The 16,399-nt window shown below is 53.9% G+C and overlaps 2 protein-coding genes across 52 annotated transcripts; one reads left to right on the top strand and one right to left on the bottom strand.

Moving 5' to 3' along the window:
* Nucleotides 1-1,207: 1,207 nt before the first annotated feature.
* BAG6 (BAG cochaperone 6) lies at nucleotides 1,208-12,331 on the bottom strand. Of its 50 annotated transcripts, none has more exons than XM_008262554.5 (26): nucleotides 12,087-12,331; nucleotides 11,316-11,436; nucleotides 9,802-9,919; nucleotides 9,506-9,702; nucleotides 9,205-9,258; nucleotides 8,969-9,043; nucleotides 8,182-8,420; nucleotides 7,601-7,730; nucleotides 6,936-7,133; nucleotides 6,505-6,757; nucleotides 6,075-6,152; nucleotides 5,857-5,964; nucleotides 5,622-5,734; nucleotides 5,426-5,513; nucleotides 4,949-5,232; nucleotides 4,252-4,543; nucleotides 3,917-4,086; nucleotides 3,671-3,724; nucleotides 3,443-3,545; nucleotides 3,212-3,336; nucleotides 2,907-3,053; nucleotides 2,759-2,818; nucleotides 2,509-2,652; nucleotides 2,320-2,427; nucleotides 1,680-1,826; nucleotides 1,208-1,393 (listed from the first exon to the last, which is right to left on the bottom strand). In XM_008262554.5, exons 1-26 carry the CDS (start codon nucleotides 12,329-12,331, stop codon nucleotides 1,298-1,300), a joined length of 3,747 nt encoding a protein of 1,248 aa, XP_008260776.4. In that variant the 3' UTR covers nucleotides 1,208-1,297. The 50 variants fall into 50 exon arrangements, with proteins under 50 accessions (XP_008260776.4, XP_008260777.4, XP_008260781.4 ...); XM_008262555.5 differs by having other exon boundaries at nucleotides 5,426-5,510; XM_008262559.5 differs by having other exon boundaries at nucleotides 6,505-6,664.
* A 693-nt stretch (nucleotides 12,332-13,024) lies between these two features.
* On the top strand, nucleotides 13,025-16,383 carry APOM (apolipoprotein M). 2 transcript variants are annotated; one of them, XM_051854975.3, is made up of 6 exons: nucleotides 13,025-13,170; nucleotides 14,909-15,063; nucleotides 15,350-15,423; nucleotides 15,515-15,613; nucleotides 15,789-15,887; nucleotides 16,263-16,383. In XM_051854975.3, exons 2-6 carry the CDS (start codon nucleotides 15,011-15,013, stop codon nucleotides 16,286-16,288), a joined length of 351 nt encoding a protein of 116 aa, XP_051710935.1. In that variant the 5' UTR covers nucleotides 13,025-13,170; nucleotides 14,909-15,010; the 3' UTR covers nucleotides 16,289-16,383. The 2 variants fall into 2 exon arrangements, with proteins under 2 accessions (XP_051710935.1, XP_002714317.1); XM_002714271.6 differs by lacking the exon at nucleotides 13,025-13,170 and adding an exon at nucleotides 14,358-14,546.
* The last annotated feature ends 16 nt before the right edge of the window (nucleotides 16,384-16,399 follow it).

Genomic DNA, 16,399 nt, shown 5'->3' with positions numbered 1-16,399 from the left:
TAGTATGGCTTCCTTCACATGTCATGTGGGGTCTTGGTGAAAGGTGGAACCCCTTCAGACTGTCAGCCATTGTCCCCAGATGGCTCCTGTAGTGGGGTGTTAGCAGGACTTGCAGATAGAACTTGCAGAGCCGGTGTCTTGACCTTCAGATGGGATGTCACATTGTTGGTCCTGCAGTAAGCTAGTTAGAATGGATGGGAGAGAGCATAACTGCAGTTGATGACAGCAAAGTTGGCCGCCATGCCTCTGGTCCCACTGACAAAACTGAGAAGTCCTGTTCATAGCTGTTCTGAGCCTTGGCAGACTGTTTAAGTGTCATCAGAAATGGCTGGATTTCATGGGAATCCCAGTTAGCAGGCTAAGATACTAAGGTCTGGAGCTGCTTAGAAATTGAAAAGCATTTTCTGTTCTAGCATGTACTTGGGATACATGTCTCCCATCTCTGAACTCCTTACATGAACACATGTGTGTGTACAAAAAATGCATGTGGGATTATTCAGGGGTAGCCACTGTGAAGCTAAGGATCCCCACACGCTGGGATGGACTTGCACCTCTAGTTCCTACCCAGCTTCAAGGGATGCAGCAGGTGGTGGCCCAAGTCCTTGGGTTCCTGCCACCCATCTCTGGAAACCTACATAGAGCTGGTTTTGGCTTGGCACAGCTCTGGCTGTTCCAGGCATTTGTTCAGTGAACCAGTGGATGAGAGATCTCTCCCTGTCTGCCTTTCAAATAAACTATTAAATGCTTTTGCATAAAAATGTTCTATCAGTGTTGTGATGCATAAACATAACAATAGTGCACATATGTTCATGGAGGACTTGACTGGCATAGTTGGGTTCTTAGGGAGTAGTACTCTCTAAGAAAGTACTTGTATTTGGAAAGCAGAAATCCTTCAGCTGCTGGTTCACTCCCCAAATGCCTGCAACAGGCAAGACTGGGCCAAAATAAAACCCAGGAGCCCAGAACTCCATGCAAGTACCCTGTGTGGGTGGCCAATGGAACCATCTGCTGCCTACCAGGGCGTGCTTTTAACGGGAAGGAAGCTGGATCAGGAGTGGGGCGCCAGGACTCAAACCAGGCACTCCAATGCGGGATGCAGGCAGTCCAAGTGGAGTTAGCCTCTGTCAAATGCCTACCCAGGGAAATGAGAATATTCAAATTGAGGGACTCAAAAAGTGCTTAATGAAGACAATTTAAAGACAAGAGAGCCAGGAAAATCCGACTTTTATTTCTTAAATACTGTGAAGGAAGAGGGGGGAGATGGTCCCCTGGTAAGGAAGGGCCACAGAGCAAAGAGCTAGGGATCATCGGCAAAGGCCCGATGGGCATTAGGGAAGCGCTGGGGGCTGTAGTTGGGGTCTTCCTGAAGCCGTTTTTGTATGTCAGACCGGAGCTAGAGAGAGAAACAAGTAGGTTGGAGAAGCACTTGTCAAGGCTCCTCTGATCCCAACAAGCAGAGGAGGCCATCCCTCAGGAGTGAACGCTTCCCCCCCAGCAGCCCCCCACCCCCATCCCAACACATACACTGTCCAATGTGGCATTGCTGAGCGTTCTCAGATGCCACGGGTGGGGTGGGGGGAATGCTTTTGACCAGTTGTCTAAAGGGGGCCAGGGGGAGAGGGGCCCTATCCCAACCCCTCCCACGGGACCATCCCTATTCTGCTTCGAGGTGGGGGCACCTGCTGCCTGTAGCTCTCCTGAACCTCTGGTGCCTCCAGGTCCCGGCTCAGGCTCTCGGGGCTCGTCAGGGGCCGAGCTCCGGCTGCCTTAGCTGCCCGGCTCACAGCTTCTGAGAGAAGCAGCTGGGGGCCCTCACCCTGCATCGTCTGGTGGACAGGGAGTTGGGAGGGAAAAGAGGATCACCGTCAGATCCAGTGCCGCCACCCAGCACACCCTTCCAGGAGTCAACCACTGAGTCTGCACACTAGCAGAGAGAAGGGAAGCAGCACACATGCGGTCTGGACAACACAAATGCCCAATTATGTTGGGCTCTGGTTAAAGGGTTTGAATGTGCTGAACTTGCTCTTCAAAACAAAAGGGGCAGAATGGGTCAAGCCATCTGGAGTTTAGAACTAGTTAGGCCGCAAAAGGAAGCCATCTTAAAGAAAAGTGGGCACTAGTCACACAGTACAATTAGAGACCAAGACAAGACTACCAGCAAACTAAGGCCAAGTCCTGTGTGGTTTTATGCAACAACTATGAGCAAGAAAATGAGTCCCAAAGGTTTCCCGAACTAGAAGAGCCCCTTCCAACTCTAGTTTGATTTTAAACATGAGAGGGGAACTTGGACAAAGATCCTCAGGGAAGAGGTAAACCGACCTTGCGTCTCTTGGCAGGCATACCACTGAGGTAGGCGTCGCTCAGGGGGGGCTGCGGCTTCACCTTCCGCTGGCTCTGAATGTCCTGCTGGATGATAGGAACCCATTCCTGGGAAAGGAAACATCCAAAAGTAGTAACTCCCACAACTCCCAGTGGCCTCAGCTCCCTGGATCACCTCCCAGCACTTACTGGGGGCACAGCAGCGGCCCAGGGTTCTGTCTCGGCTGAGGCTCCATCCTGTTCATCCTGGGAGCCCCCCTCAGGGGCAGGGGGCGGACCTCGGGACATGGCCTCTTCTGCTGTAGTTCCAGGAGCAGGGGAGGCATTCTCCCGCTGGCAGTCAGATGGTGGGAGGAGGCAGGTTTCAGAACTGAGACCCAGCCCTGCCCTCTCAGCCCCCCAGTTCCCATCATCTGGCCTCTCCACCCCTCCCTGTTACCTGAGGCTCTGGGGACGTTCTTTCTGCTCCTTGAACTTCCATGGGCTCCTCAGGCAGTGGCTGTGAGGTTGGAGAACACCGACAGGCCCTCTTAGACCCCGCCGGCCCCCTCAGGCGCCCTGGTCCCAGAGCCTGCCGTGTTCCTTACCTGAGGGGGATCACCAACCCTGCGGACGTATCTGAGGATGGCATCGGGGCCCACGGGCATGTGCTCCAGCACCACCTGAAGCCGCAGGCCCATCATGGTCGTCAGCCAGCTCACCAGTGACGGATTCACTCCACGCGACATGCGGCGCTGAGGGGCAGAAAACAGACTGGGAAGACAAAACCCTCAGCCGGCTTTTAAAATACATCAGATCTAGGATACAGGATAGTACTTGGGAGAAGAAAAATGAGGAGCAAGGAGACCTCAAGAAACAAATGGCTGGGGAGCTGGGGTGGGATGGTGCTTACAATTCGGCCATTGATGACAGCAGCCAGCTCCATCTGCTGTCCCCCCAAGCAGTGCAGGTTCAGGGCCAGGCACTCAAACAGGCCTTGGTTACACAACTCCAGCAGCCGGGCCCCAAATCCACTGTCTGCAGGCAAGATATAAGGAGAGAATGCTGGCACCTGGCAGCTCTGCACACCCGCTACATACCATGCACCCACACCTAGCCAGCCCCTGCCTGGCCAGGCCCTGACCTGTGCAGTGCAGCACATGAGCAGCAATGCTATTAAATTGCTCTTGAAGAAATTCCAGGTTTGTCCGGATGATGTCCACACCAGGCTGAACCTGCACCAAAGACTGCGGGACAAGACAAAGACCCCAGATCAGGAACCCTGAAACATCGGAAGTGGAGAAGGCACTACGGACATCAGCTGTCTGGACCAGACCCAAGGAGAGGAAGGCAATACAGAAGGGTCACTCACAAAACTCTCCCGCACGTATTCCTCTAGCCCTGTGATCAATGTGTGTGTCGCCATCTACGGGGAGAACAGCAGAGGTCAGGCCCAAGCCTCAGTCTCAGGAGACTTCCTTCTCTACCCCTCCCCCCTCCACAGGTCCATGTCTAGGGCTGGCGCAGTCAACGGCGTAAGCTGATACATGAACAGGGTCAGAAACAAGGTACTGAAGGGGGAAGTGGGAGGCTTCTAAGGCTCCGGGCCTTCATTTACCCGGATGTTACCAGGTGTGGGCTCCTGGCCACCCAGGTAGTGCTGGTGGAAGAAGGATCGCAGCTGGGGCTGGAGCCGCTGCAGTGGCTGGAAATGCCCATGGAGAAGCATTACCACGTCCACCATGGAGAAATTCTGGCACAGAAGGGAGAGGAGAGCCCCAAAGAATCCTGCGGACAGGGGCGAAAGTTAGCAAAGGCCTTTACCCCCAGCCAGCCCATCGGCCTCATCCCATCTTGGCAACCTCCCTAAACAAAAGCCATCTACCTAGCCCCGGCTGTCCCTTCCCTGGCTATCCCCTCCTAGAGAAGACCAAGGCTCCCGCTGTTGCTCACCGAGGGCTCCATCAGCCCCAGGCTCAAAGATGTTGCTGGAGCCACTGAGGCGCTGGATGAAGGCGGCAATACTTTCACTGCTGCCAGCGCGAGCTCCCAAAGAGCCGAGCAGAGAGCTCAGCACGCCTTGTACCACGGAGGTGAAGAACTCCGGGGAAAGGCTCTCAGGACTCAGGCCTCCAGGACTCCCTGTGCCACCAGAAGGGGACCCTGGTGGGGCCGTGCTCTGCTGCTCTGGGGCAGGGGGTGGGGGTGGAGGTGGTGGAGGGGGTGGAGGGGCCGCCTGTGTTGCCTGGGAAAGAGAGAATAAAGATGATGAAGTGAGACCTGAGAGTAAGGACAGACACCGACACGGTCTGGGGAGACAGGGGGCCGTATTCTAAACCTTACTCCTTAGGAAAGAACACTCGTGGCAAGGGAGTCCACAGCAGAGCTGGCCTAAGCAACTCCTCTCTCACTGTATGGTTTAGACCAGAGAGCAGGACACTAGCCACTACAGCGTCTCTCTCTCTTCTCTAAAGCCTTATTTCCCTCATCTCCAAAATGGGAGCAGTTCAGTCAATAAAGTCCCGGCTCCCTTCTCTGGCCACAAAACTGCAGGCAATGGCCCAACAGCTACCTAATGGCAACACAGCCCCACTGCCTGGCTAGGCTGGGGCACGGGACGGGTGAGGAGAAAGGCAAGCCAGCCACTCACCTGCAAGAAGTCACTCATGCCCTGGAGAAAGGCAGGGACGCCGGGCATTGCCACGGTGATGGTGGGAGAAGCCACGCCAGGCCCTCCAGATCCTGGCCCTGCAGGCCCCAGCAAATTCCCCAGAAGCTGAGAGAACTGCAGATCAGCTGCAGGAGGCTGAGGGGGTGGAGGCTGGGCAGGCCCCCCGGGGGCAGGGCCAGCTGTGGTAGCTGTGTTGGTGGTGCCAGCACTGGCTGAAGCAGTGGCAGGAGCTGGAGGTGGAGCCATTCCTGGGGTCCCCTGAGCTGTAAGGAATCAAAGGCAAAACGAAATCTGAAGAAAATTCAGACATCACAGCAGCCTCATTAGGTGTTAACAGGACAGTGAGAACCAAGAGAACATGAGAAGAAATGGAAAACAGCAGTTCACACGGACAGTGTCGGGCTTTGGAATCACGGCGATCTCTGAAGTGTGGGGTGTGGAAGAGCGAGGACTCACCCACAAGCACAGGCTGCATGAGAAGCTGCCCCACAAGGCCGCTCACCATCTGGGCCAATGAGGCGTTGGTACCCAGTCCAGCACCCTGCTGGGGAGAGAAGTGGGGAGATTTTTATCCCTACCTTTCCCACATACCAGTTTGGGGTTCTTTCCCCTAACTTTTCCCCACTGGAACAACTCCCCTACCCTTGCTCACCAGAGCCCCGGAGACTGGAGGCCCCCCAGGATGGGAAGGCCGAGCCTGTGGAGGAGTTGGCCGGGCAATCACCACCCGGGTTGGAGCTGTTGGGAAGCCTGGGACCTGCTGTCCTGTGGGGGGCAGAAGAGAGAGACCGGAGAGAGCTGAGGGCTGGGCCCTTGGCCACTAGCTGACAGCACCCGCCACCATGGACTATGCCCCACCTCCCAGGCCTCCCCTTCCAGGTCATTACCTGCTGCCGCGGAGGCAACAGCTGCCACCATGGCCTGATGAGTGATCTGGTGGGCGACGGCGTGCATGAACTCAGGGGGCAGGGAGGGCAGCTGGATGAGGGTGGAGCCTGGGGGGCGGGTCTGATGTAACCTTGAACCTGGACCCCTTTAACCCACCCATTCAGCCCTACCCCTTCTCTACCCAGAGCTCAACCTGCTCTGATGCCCTCACTCTTACCCAGGGTCTGGCCATGACCAGGGGGTCCTAGGGGGCCAGTGGGAGCACTCGGAACACCACCGGTCTGTGTGCCAGAATCTGGGCAGGGAGACAGAGAGAGTGGCCCTGAGACAGGCGGGGCCAAGCCCTAACGGCATCCTCCTGAGATCAGCTGTCCTGCAGGCTCCCACTTCCCCAGCCGGAACACCTGCCTTTCTCTCCATCAAGACAGGGAGCAGGTGCTCCCCTCACCACACCAACAAATCACCAAGGACACAGCACCCATCCTGCCCCGCCCCACACACGACGCTTAAAGCTGCTGCTCTGGCTCCTCTGCCAGCGCTGCCAGCAGCAGCCTCTCCCTTCCCCAGCCTCGCACCTCATACCTCAGCGCCAAGCCTACCTCCTTCACCATGCTGCTCTTCTCTGCCAGCGACCGACTCTAACTCACCTTGAATGTTCATGTGCATCATGACTACGGGTTCCACGCTCTGGTGGGAAATTCGGATGACCCTCGGGTGACTGGTGGCTGGCTGAGGAGCTGGCCCTGGAGTGGAAGCCCCCTCCGTGGACGACTCGACAGTGGTAGAAGACGGAGCCAGGGACGAGGCCTGCCCGGGACCAGAGGAAGGTGCCTCTGCATTAGGAGCTGGGGGGGGACGAGTCCCATTCCCCGTCATGGTCACAGTAGTCCCCACATTAATCTGGAAGAAACAGGGGGACAGGCGGGAATAAGAAACACACAAACACCTAGAACAGATCACCTTATGAGATACCCCTGAAGTCTTCCTCATCTTCATCACTACGTTTCCAAAGTCTCCTCCCTTCCTAATCACTCCACCTACACCCTCCATTCTCTCCGACCCGCTCTTCGTGACGCACCTGGATGGGAATGGCTGCCTGCTGGAGCACCATGGGGGTAGTGTAGTGAGACATGGGTCGGACCACATGCAGGTGGCGTGGGGGTGCACAGGCCAGATTGCAACGCAGATCAGACAGAGCCACAAAGGTGTTGCCCAACAGTCGCAGACTCTCCCCCACCAAGTTAATCAACCGCTGGTCCTCTTCTCGGCCCTCATGCTGTGCTCCGGGGTCAAACACAGAAAAGCAGAAAGTATCAAGCTGGAATCCTCCTCATTAACTAAAGCAGTAAGCTGTGCCTTCTCAAAGTTATCATGCCCTCTAAACCTTCCCTTGTATCCTTGGAAACAAATGCTACTACACACCCATAAAGAACTCCCTGCTAAAATAAACTCTACAATGAACCAACAGGGCATCACCCATGAATCTCCTTACTTTATAAACTTCCTAAATCATTAACTCAGAAGTGCAAGAGAGAGAGAGCAGTAGATACCGCAAAAAGTCACCTTCCCCCGAAGGAAGGAAAGGACCATTTACACGTCTAAAGAGAATTTGGGTTTTTTTCTTGTTTTTGGGTTGTTTCTAGTTTTTTGGGTGTTTTGTTTTTAGTGCGAGGGGAGAGTGTTATCTGTATCTCAGTCTGCCCTGTTCTGCTTCCGGAGGGTCGGGGCCATGGAGGGACTCACGTTGTTGTTGTAGTCCGTGCTGCCGGCGGAGCCCAGGACCTCGTAGTAGCGCTGCAGGAAAGGCTGGAGGCGGCTCTCCAGCCGCTGCAGCTCCTGCAGCACCTCGACATACTCCGCGGGGGAAGGGTGGCTGCGGGCAACCCAAGGGCAGTGAGCCGAGGCTTTCTGCAACTCCTGACCTCCCAGGCACCAGGGATCGCAGCCGCCCGTCTGCCCTGGGCCTGATCCCTTCACAGACCAGCACAGTCTGTTCTTTACTCCTACCCATGGGAGGACTGGGGGAAGACACTGAATTGCTCCCGCCCTCCCCAGCACAAGAAACTGACTCTACGAGAGAGATGGGATCCGTGTGAACTCAGGGCAGAAAATTTTATCAGGCTCAGGACTTACCACTTGGATTCCCTTGCCCAGGAGAGAGCAGTACTTTTTGCTCAGCTATCAATCCTAACTTCACTTACCTACACTCAATGCTAACCCTACAGGTAAGGCCCAAGCAATGCTTCCCTTGCCACTGTACCTTTCCTGGTCCTCACACTTCATTCGGGATCTCCCAAACCCCTAGAGTTCCCTCCTCCTCTCACTTGGGTGTGTTTGTCTCCGTGGCAGGTGCTGGGCCCGTTGGGGCTGGGCCAGGCGGGGTGAGTTCTGGGTTCTGGACTGGGGTGCGCTCCTCCACTTCTTCTGCCTCCATGGGCTCCCGAGCTGGCGAGTCATTTTCAACCGCTTCTGCTGTCTGAGAGCTCAAGGTTCCCGGCTCCTGGGCCACAGGTGGCGTTTGTGGGGGCGGCTGACTGTGCTGTGCTTGGGGCCCTCCTCGACACTGAAGGTGGGGCGAGTCAGAATACCAAAAGCAGGATGAGACTACTGTAGACAACCACTCAGGCCAAAGGAGTCTGAATGGGGAGAATGCCCTGACGAGGCGCCCTGAAGGCAGGGCTCTGGTCTGCCTCTAACAGCCAGGGCAGCACTGGGACAATCAGGCTGCACACAAGCATCTGTAGGCTTGGTGAGTGAATCACAGAGAGCAGAGGCTGCAGTTTCCTAATCTCTGCAACGAGAGAGAGAAAGGCCACAGGCTGCAACCGTAACACAAACTGACAAACTTAGAACATCAAGGAAAAAATTAGGAAGTGTGGGATCCTTCTTCAATTCAAAAGATATGCTGTGAGAGTTACCTGACAAGACTGAAACAAAGTCCCCAATACCAGCCACCAAATGATCTGGCAGGGTCAAAGCGGTCTCAAAGATACTTTTTCTACCCCAAAGAACAAAGATTGCAGAGAGAGGCGACCAGATTAGGAAGGCAGAGTCCTGTGGTTGTGGCCAGTTATGCCCCTGAAGAGACTCTAGCCAGACTTGCCCACTTACCTCCATCCGGGACAGTAAGGTCTGTATATCCCGGATCATGTGCTGGGCCATCACCAGCCGTACCCGGGGCTCACTCTACGATAAAAGAGGAATCATCAGGACAGGTCCGAGGTGAAGCCATGAGCTCCACTGCCTACTACACCAGGTCCCAGTCATCTCCTCAGCCAGGTCCTCCCCCACTTCATGGCCTCCTTCTCCCAGATCCCCTTCTCTGACCCTCCCAGGCCCCTCAATACCTGAATTGGGGCCTGTTCCATGTTGATGTGAACATCCACAGCAGAGCCGTCACTCTGGGGAAAGGGTAAGGGAAGTTGCTCTGGGAGAAGCCAAACACTAAAGCCTCCACACTTTCAATGTATTGCCTAGCCCCCCTCCCCCAGCCCTTTTCCTCAAAGACTGAGTCCAAATCCAACACTAAACCACAGAGCCCTCCAAGCTGAAGACTGACACATGCATCTGATGGGCCTCCTGTTGATACCACAACCAACCAAACTACCCTTCCCCACAAAAACTCTGCCATGCAAAACACAAGCTTACAGGAAGATTGAAGGTTCCAACCATGACATAGCTGTTGGCATTCCGGTCATGAACTGTGGCCCCAGGCCCCCGAGTACCAGGCAGGGGTCCCCCACCATGGGTGGCTGAGGCAGACCCTGTCCCAGAAGATGCCCCAGAAGGGAGCTGAGTCTGAGGAGGAGCCCGTTCCACCAAATGGATAACCTTTCCCCCAACATCTGCAGAAAGAAAAAGACATACATCAGGTAAACCCATGGCCTCAGCTCATCCCTCTGAACACTATCCTCTACCTCTGCAGTGCCTCCCCACCCCCTTACTGTATTCCTGGAGCTTCTTGTCATCTTGCAGAACTCGCCCCTGATAGATGAGCCGCTGTTTCTCAGAGGGGATGCTGACAGAGGCAGCAATATGCTCTTTAAACTCCTTCACACTCATCTGCAAGGAAGAAAGGACACACACAGGAGTCAGATAAAGGACAGAGGAGGTACAGAAGAGGGACCATGCATTAGGGAAGGTGAGAGGTAGAACTCATATAGAATCACTAGCCAATTGTCTCCTATGTGAGGTAATTATCGTGCAAAGCTTGACTCAAAACAGAAGCAGTAAACTCAAGGACACTCATGGCACAGACCAGGAGAAGATGTGGATGAGAAACAAGAAAGCCGACTGCCATCCCCCTCTCTCCTTCTTTGCCTGGTTCCCAAGGGAAGGTGCGCTCAGTGCTACCAGTGACCCCTTCCCAAACACAAAATGATACCAGGACAACCCTGTAATCTCAAAGACAGAAACAATGGCAAGGAGAATGGGTTAGGGAATCAGGTGAGGGAAGACTAGCCAAGAAGAAAAGGTAGCAAAAAGAAAGGGAAGAAAGAGAGAAAAAAAAAGAGAAAGAGAGAAAAGAATGAAGGAAGGAAAGAAGGAAGGAAGGAGAGAAAAAAAGAAAGTCATTTTTCCTACCTAGAAAACTCACTCTTATGAAATGCTAGAATGTTTACATACATCTAACCACAAAGGCCCATATTATTTTCTTAATAACATGTGATATTTTATGAAACTATAGATCAGTCTGCTCACAATTCTGTCTCTAGCTATTTCAGGAGTAAAGGCACAGACAGCTGTGTCCACAGCATTAAACAGAGTTTCAAAGTATGCTGCAAATACAGTAATTCCACTCGCTCGTCTACAAAAGCTCTACTTTCATTACGAATTCTTATGCGCATACTTAAAAAACAGTATAGGCAGTGAGCACCCAGCCTAGCAATTAAGATGCTCACATCCCATATCAGAGTGGCTGGTCAATACCCAGCTCTGGCTCCTGGCTCCGGCTTCCTGCTAACACAGACCCTGGGAGGCAAAATCGATGGATCAACGAACTAGATAGTGTTCCTGGCTTCCAGCTCCTGCCCAGTCTCAGCCACTACAGGCATTTGGGAAGCAAACCAACAGATGGAAGCTCTGTCTCTTTTTAGAAAGAAAGAGAAGGGGAAAGAGGAGACAGGAAAAAAAAGAGTATACACCCATGTGACCAATTTCTGTTTATAGAAGACACACTTGTTTGGGGGTCACTGTATCACGTCCATTCCCAAAGGCTGTCCCCTTGGGCTGGAGGCCACATAAGATGACAGCGTACAGATTCCTCCTTCCTATTCTCTGCACTGACTTCCACCAAGTTGAAAGAAGGCAGAACAAAAATCTGCCTCACTCAACAGTTAAAAAAGTGAACAAAGAAATCAATGAAAACTCAAGGACTAGAACATCAGGCTCTTCTCCGTCTAATGGGCCCCCGGGACAAAGGGCCCACAGATGTCTTCCAGAAGTATCGGGGTCTCACCTGGGCCCCCACAATAAAGGTCCGAGTCTGAGAGTCCAAGGTCTTCACCAGCACCTCCAGGCTGTCAGGCTCCTCCATAGTGGTGCTGGTACTATCACTGGGCTCCATGGCCGACACCTCTCTAAGAAAGAAGGGGGAGAGGAAGGTCCGCTGTCGCCCGGAGCTGATTTTAGATCCAGGAAGCCTCCCCGGGCTGAATCCCCGCCCCAATACCTAAAAAGTTTCTCCCGCACAAGCACACACACACACACCCGCCCCCATTCCCCTTCCGATTCCGGGGCAACGAGAGAGAAACACAAAGGGCAGATCGACGGCACAGGGAACCGAAGGACAGGAGGTAGGAGGAGCTCCACAATGCCAATCACAATGAGGGCGGGTCAGTCGGCTTAAGATACGGGAAAAGAAGCAAGCATGGGACCAGAGACCCGTGTCATCACCAGTCACGGCACTACAAGGGTCCCAGAAGTCGACAAACCCTGGGACAACCCGAGAGTGGGAGTCGCGCCAGACTCCGCGGAGAAAGTGGTTTCGCGCACGCGCGCCACGCCCATCGAACCCGCCTAAATCACTACAGACCCGGACGGCGGACACTCACGGGGGGCTGGACCGGCTAGCTGACTGCCCCCCCACTTCCGCCTTCCCTCGGTGTTCCAAGAGAGCAGCACAACCAACACACAGCCACAGCCAAACACCATACACATACACTCCCCACCACCCTTCGGCTCCGCCCCCGACTTCCCCACGGTACCGTCACTTCCGGTCTCCCCCAACCTGCCTCCGACGGTCACTTCCGTTTCCCCGATAGTATCTGGGGAATCACGAGGCGGTACTTCCGGCTCCCCCAGGTCCCCAAGCGTTACTTTTGTGGGGCACGATGAGAAAGTCCGTAGCCCCAAACAGTGAGTTGCTGGGGGCGAGACGGGCCGGGGCCGGCCTAGATGGGAGGGAGCCGAGCACCCCGAGGAGCCGCCGCCGTCGTCGCCCGGGGACCGTACTGCGCCTGCGTTAAGTCTCATTACGCATGCGTGCACATTTAAACTCCGCCCACCCACCCCCTCTGGCGGTGGTTACTTCCCCTGTGCGCGCGCTTCAGCGATTGGGGGTTGAGGTGGCCACTATAAATGCCTGAAGAAAAAAATTGCCCGATGAGACTGCCACTGCCTCAAGAGAGACTACGAACTATTCGTGTAGACCTTAGAGTTTGGAGCCTGGAGATTTTGCCCCGTTAACCTATGTTAAAATCCTGGTAAGCGGAGAATTTTAGGCGGCATTGTCCTAGGCACCTAAGCCTCCTAGCGTCTCGCGGTCGTCCTCACGGCACCTTTGCTCCGGCGCCTCCGGAAGTCACCTTTGCCGTAGGCTGTTGGGGGCGGCTCGCGAGATGTTTCTCCGTGCGGTTGCGTCGTTGGGCCGGAGCTCGCTTGTGCCGGTTGGGGCGTTTTGCGGACTGAACGTAGTGTTTGTTCGTCATGGGCAGTGAGCGGCCAGGGAGTCACGCCATGTTGTAGGAAGGCTAAGCCTGCCGCTGTCTTTCAGGACTTTTGCCAAGAGAAGTGTTTTCCGAGTTTGAGAATTGTCGCGATGGAACCCGACTGGACCGAAAGAGGAGACCTTGACCTTGGAGAATTGAAAGGCCACCGAGGGGCTTCCGCAGGGGTGCGGTGGGGGGACTACCGCTTCTCTGCGCCCCCTTTCCCCCACGTCTTTCTGCGATTTGTAGTTTATACCCAGATCCCAGGACTGGTTCAGTTTAAATAAGCACCTGCTCAGTGTGCCAGCCAGTATAATAAGCGTTTTACATATTTTTTTAAAGTTTTGACCTTGGAAATGGGTTAGACTAACATCTGTTTTATAGGTGAGTACGCCTAGACAAACCTAGGTGGTGGAAGTGACAAACACGGGCCCAGTTCGACTTTACTGCTCCAATAAATTGTTACATCTTAGCTTTTTCTTGAGAAATCTCAAAGCATTACCCCCAAAATAGACTAGTAAAATGAACTTTCATATACCCTTCGCTCGGATTTAGCTTTGATTTTTTTTAAACCGTGATCTGTTTACACAGTAAATCACAAGTCCATAGCAAGCCTCAAGTCCCAGAGTAAATCTTTGTCGTAGTCCGCGGGTAGTAAGTAATTTGGCAATGGAGCCCTGGTCATTCAGCAGCAGTTCCTCCCTCAGCACAACCCAGTGACCACAGCATCACCATTCTTCCCTTAGTGCCTATGGTTTCAGAGATTACCCACCAGAAACTAGTAAGTAGTCTGCAGATACTACTGTTATACTGAATATTTAACTTGGGACTTAACTATTTTCTGGTCTTTGCTAAAGACTTCATATGCATTATTTCAATCCTGTGAGATTGATGATTAAATAAAATTATCCCAAATAGAAGAGAGGTCTAAGAATTGGGTTTAGAATTCACTCTGCCAGCCACAAAAGGTCTATCCTCTTTAATCACTAAATTGTGTAGCCCCCTTGTAATAAACATTGAGTGAATGAACTTGTGTGTCCTGAAACTTTTCCTTCCAAGGTGTATACATCCTGTGTCCACAGTTAAAACTTCAGGGAGAAATCCACCATGCCCGCGGAACTGGTCCATACCTGTTGGCACTTATCAGGTTGCACTGCAGTGATCTGTTTACACAGCTAGTTCTTCCTATACTGACTTCAAGGCCAGGGACTGTGTCTCATTTTTGTATCCCCACAGATTAGCTAGTTCCTGGCAAACAGCTGGGGCTCAGAAAACAGCTAAGTGAATGAATGAAAATCCCAGTCAAGCCTCTTTTCCATGCTGCACAACACAGCCAATATCCAGCTGAGGCATGGGTTAAAAAACTGTGGGCTTCTATGTGTGGGACTGGGCTCTTCCCATAACTCGTGAGACACCCTGGACATACCAGGTTGTATCGTGGACTGGTTGTATGAAGAAGAGGGGGAGGAAGGCCCAAACACTAGGTAATCCAGGCTTGGGCTGGAAAACAAGGTTGAAGTTACTCATTAGCAGGTGAAGGGGTCAAGGGTCGAGGCAAGGGGGCTGAAAGCAGAGTGGCCTGAGCCACCAGCAGTGGAGAGAGCAGTTAAGGCACTGGTTGCAAAGCCGCAGCTCCCTCCTGCCTCAAGATGTTCCAATGGATTTGGGCAGCCGTGCTCTACCTCTATGGCATTCTGAACTCCCTCTATCAGTGCCCGGAGCACAGTCAGCTGACAACTCTGGGAGTGGATGGGAAGGAGGTATGGACTGAGGATGGGGGATACCTTCTGGTGGTGGTTTAGAGGGGCTTCAGTGGGTGACCTAGAGTCACCAGAAGCCAGATTGGGAAAGGGACGAGGGTTGGAATGATGAAAGCAAGGAGAAAAGTACCAGTCCAGTGGCCATCAGCGTGGAGACTCGGCCGAGTTAGGGGTGGCGAACCAGGTTGACTTGGGGGGTGGGGGCGAGGAGGAAGTCATTTAGTGTTTTTTTTTTTGTCAGGAATTCAACCCCCAGTTGCGCAGAGGGAGGCAGCCAGTCCCTCCACCTGAAGTCTTGCTCTGCTAACCGCTGGCTCCAGCGCTGGACTCATTAACTTTTGCTTCCCTCATTGTCTCTCCAGTTTCCAGAGCCGCACCTGGGCCAGTGGTACTTTATTGCAGGGGCAGCTCCCACCAAGGAGGAGTTGGCGACTTTTGACCTTGTGGACAACATTGTCTTCAACATGGCTGCAGGCTCTGCGCCTATGCAGCTCCAGCTTCGTGCTACCATCCGCACGTGAGTGGTGCAGACAGAGGCACCACTGAGTGCACTCTGCCTGAAACGCGAGCGCCCAGCAAGGCCTGGGCTTTGGGGCTAGTGTAGCCAGTATTCTTGGCCACTGAATCCTCTAGTTCTGGCAGTGCCTTCTGGAGAGAGATGGGTCTAACCACGCCTTGTTAGCATGAAACCCAAAGGGAGCTAGATTTCCAGGAGGAATAAGATGGAACAAGTAGAGGCTGGTACCGTATGGCTGAGGTGACACTCGGTCTAAGGTCCTGTCTGCCACTGCCCACTTCTGCAGAAAAAATGGACTCTGTGTGCCCCGGAAGTGGATCTACCATTTGACTGAAGGGAGCACAAACCTCAGGACTGAAGGTTGGTTCTCTCCAGTCCTCCCCCTCCCCCAGCCCCCTAGACTCAGTTTCAAGTCTCCCTCCTCACACTTGCCTCCACCCACTCTTGACAGGCCGCCCCGACATGAAGACGGAGCTCTTCTCCAGCTCGTGCCCAGGGGGAATCATGCTCAAAGAGACGGGCCAGGGCTACCAGCGCTTTCTGTTCTACAGTGAGTGGGGTGCAAGGCAGGAAGGGCCAGAGGGCAATGAGGACTTGCAGAACATCTCACCCGGGGCCCTGTGACATCCTCCCAGGAAGGGCTGGGTGCTGCCATGAGGTCCTTGCCAGGGGCGGTGCTGAAAGGCGGGGGCTTTGACTGGTCTGGCCCCACCCCGCCCTTGCAGATCGTTCGCCACACCCTCCCGAGAAGTGCGTGGAGGAATTCCAGTCCCTGACCTCCTGCCTGGACTCCAAAGCCTTCTTACTGACTCCCAGGAATCAAGGTGAGGGGTTAAAGACACACAGAGGACTGGGACTCACCAAGGCTGCTGGGGGTGCTGGATGCAAGAGGCAGGCTTGTGGTATCACCAAAAGACACCAGCCAAGGGCTGCCACCTTCAGAGTGACTATGTTGAGAGCTCCATTTGTCATAGGCTGTGATGGCGTCAGAGGGATGTGGCTCCCAGGATGGGCTGTGGGTGACTCAGAGGTTTCCAAGTTTGCAGTGGGTAAGAAAGGCAGAGGTCAGACATGAAGTGGGCAAGGTCTCAGGACCCTTTCTTTGATGCAAGGCAATGGAAGAATACGTTCTCCCTAGCCACGTTACCCACAACCTTGGTTCTCTCTGCCACCTGATGTTCTCCCTCCTCCCATCACAGAGCCCTGCGAGCTGTCCAGTAACTGACATCCATGCCCCCAGACCAGTTTGATGGGAGCTGAGAGAAGCTGGAGACTCCCAAGTACCTTTCAAGAATAATAAAGACGAAGTTTCAATCCTCATCTCATTCTGGAATGT

Source organism: Oryctolagus cuniculus, chromosome 5, assembly GCF_051225735.1.
Source record: "Oryctolagus cuniculus isolate XC-2025 breed Fujian yellow rabbit chromosome 5, ASM5122573v1, whole genome shotgun sequence".
Taxonomy (NCBI): Eukaryota; Metazoa; Chordata; class Mammalia; order Lagomorpha; family Leporidae; genus Oryctolagus; species Oryctolagus cuniculus.
Note: the sequence above shows the minus strand (reverse complement) of the source record. Positions and strands in the feature narration are given on the sequence as shown.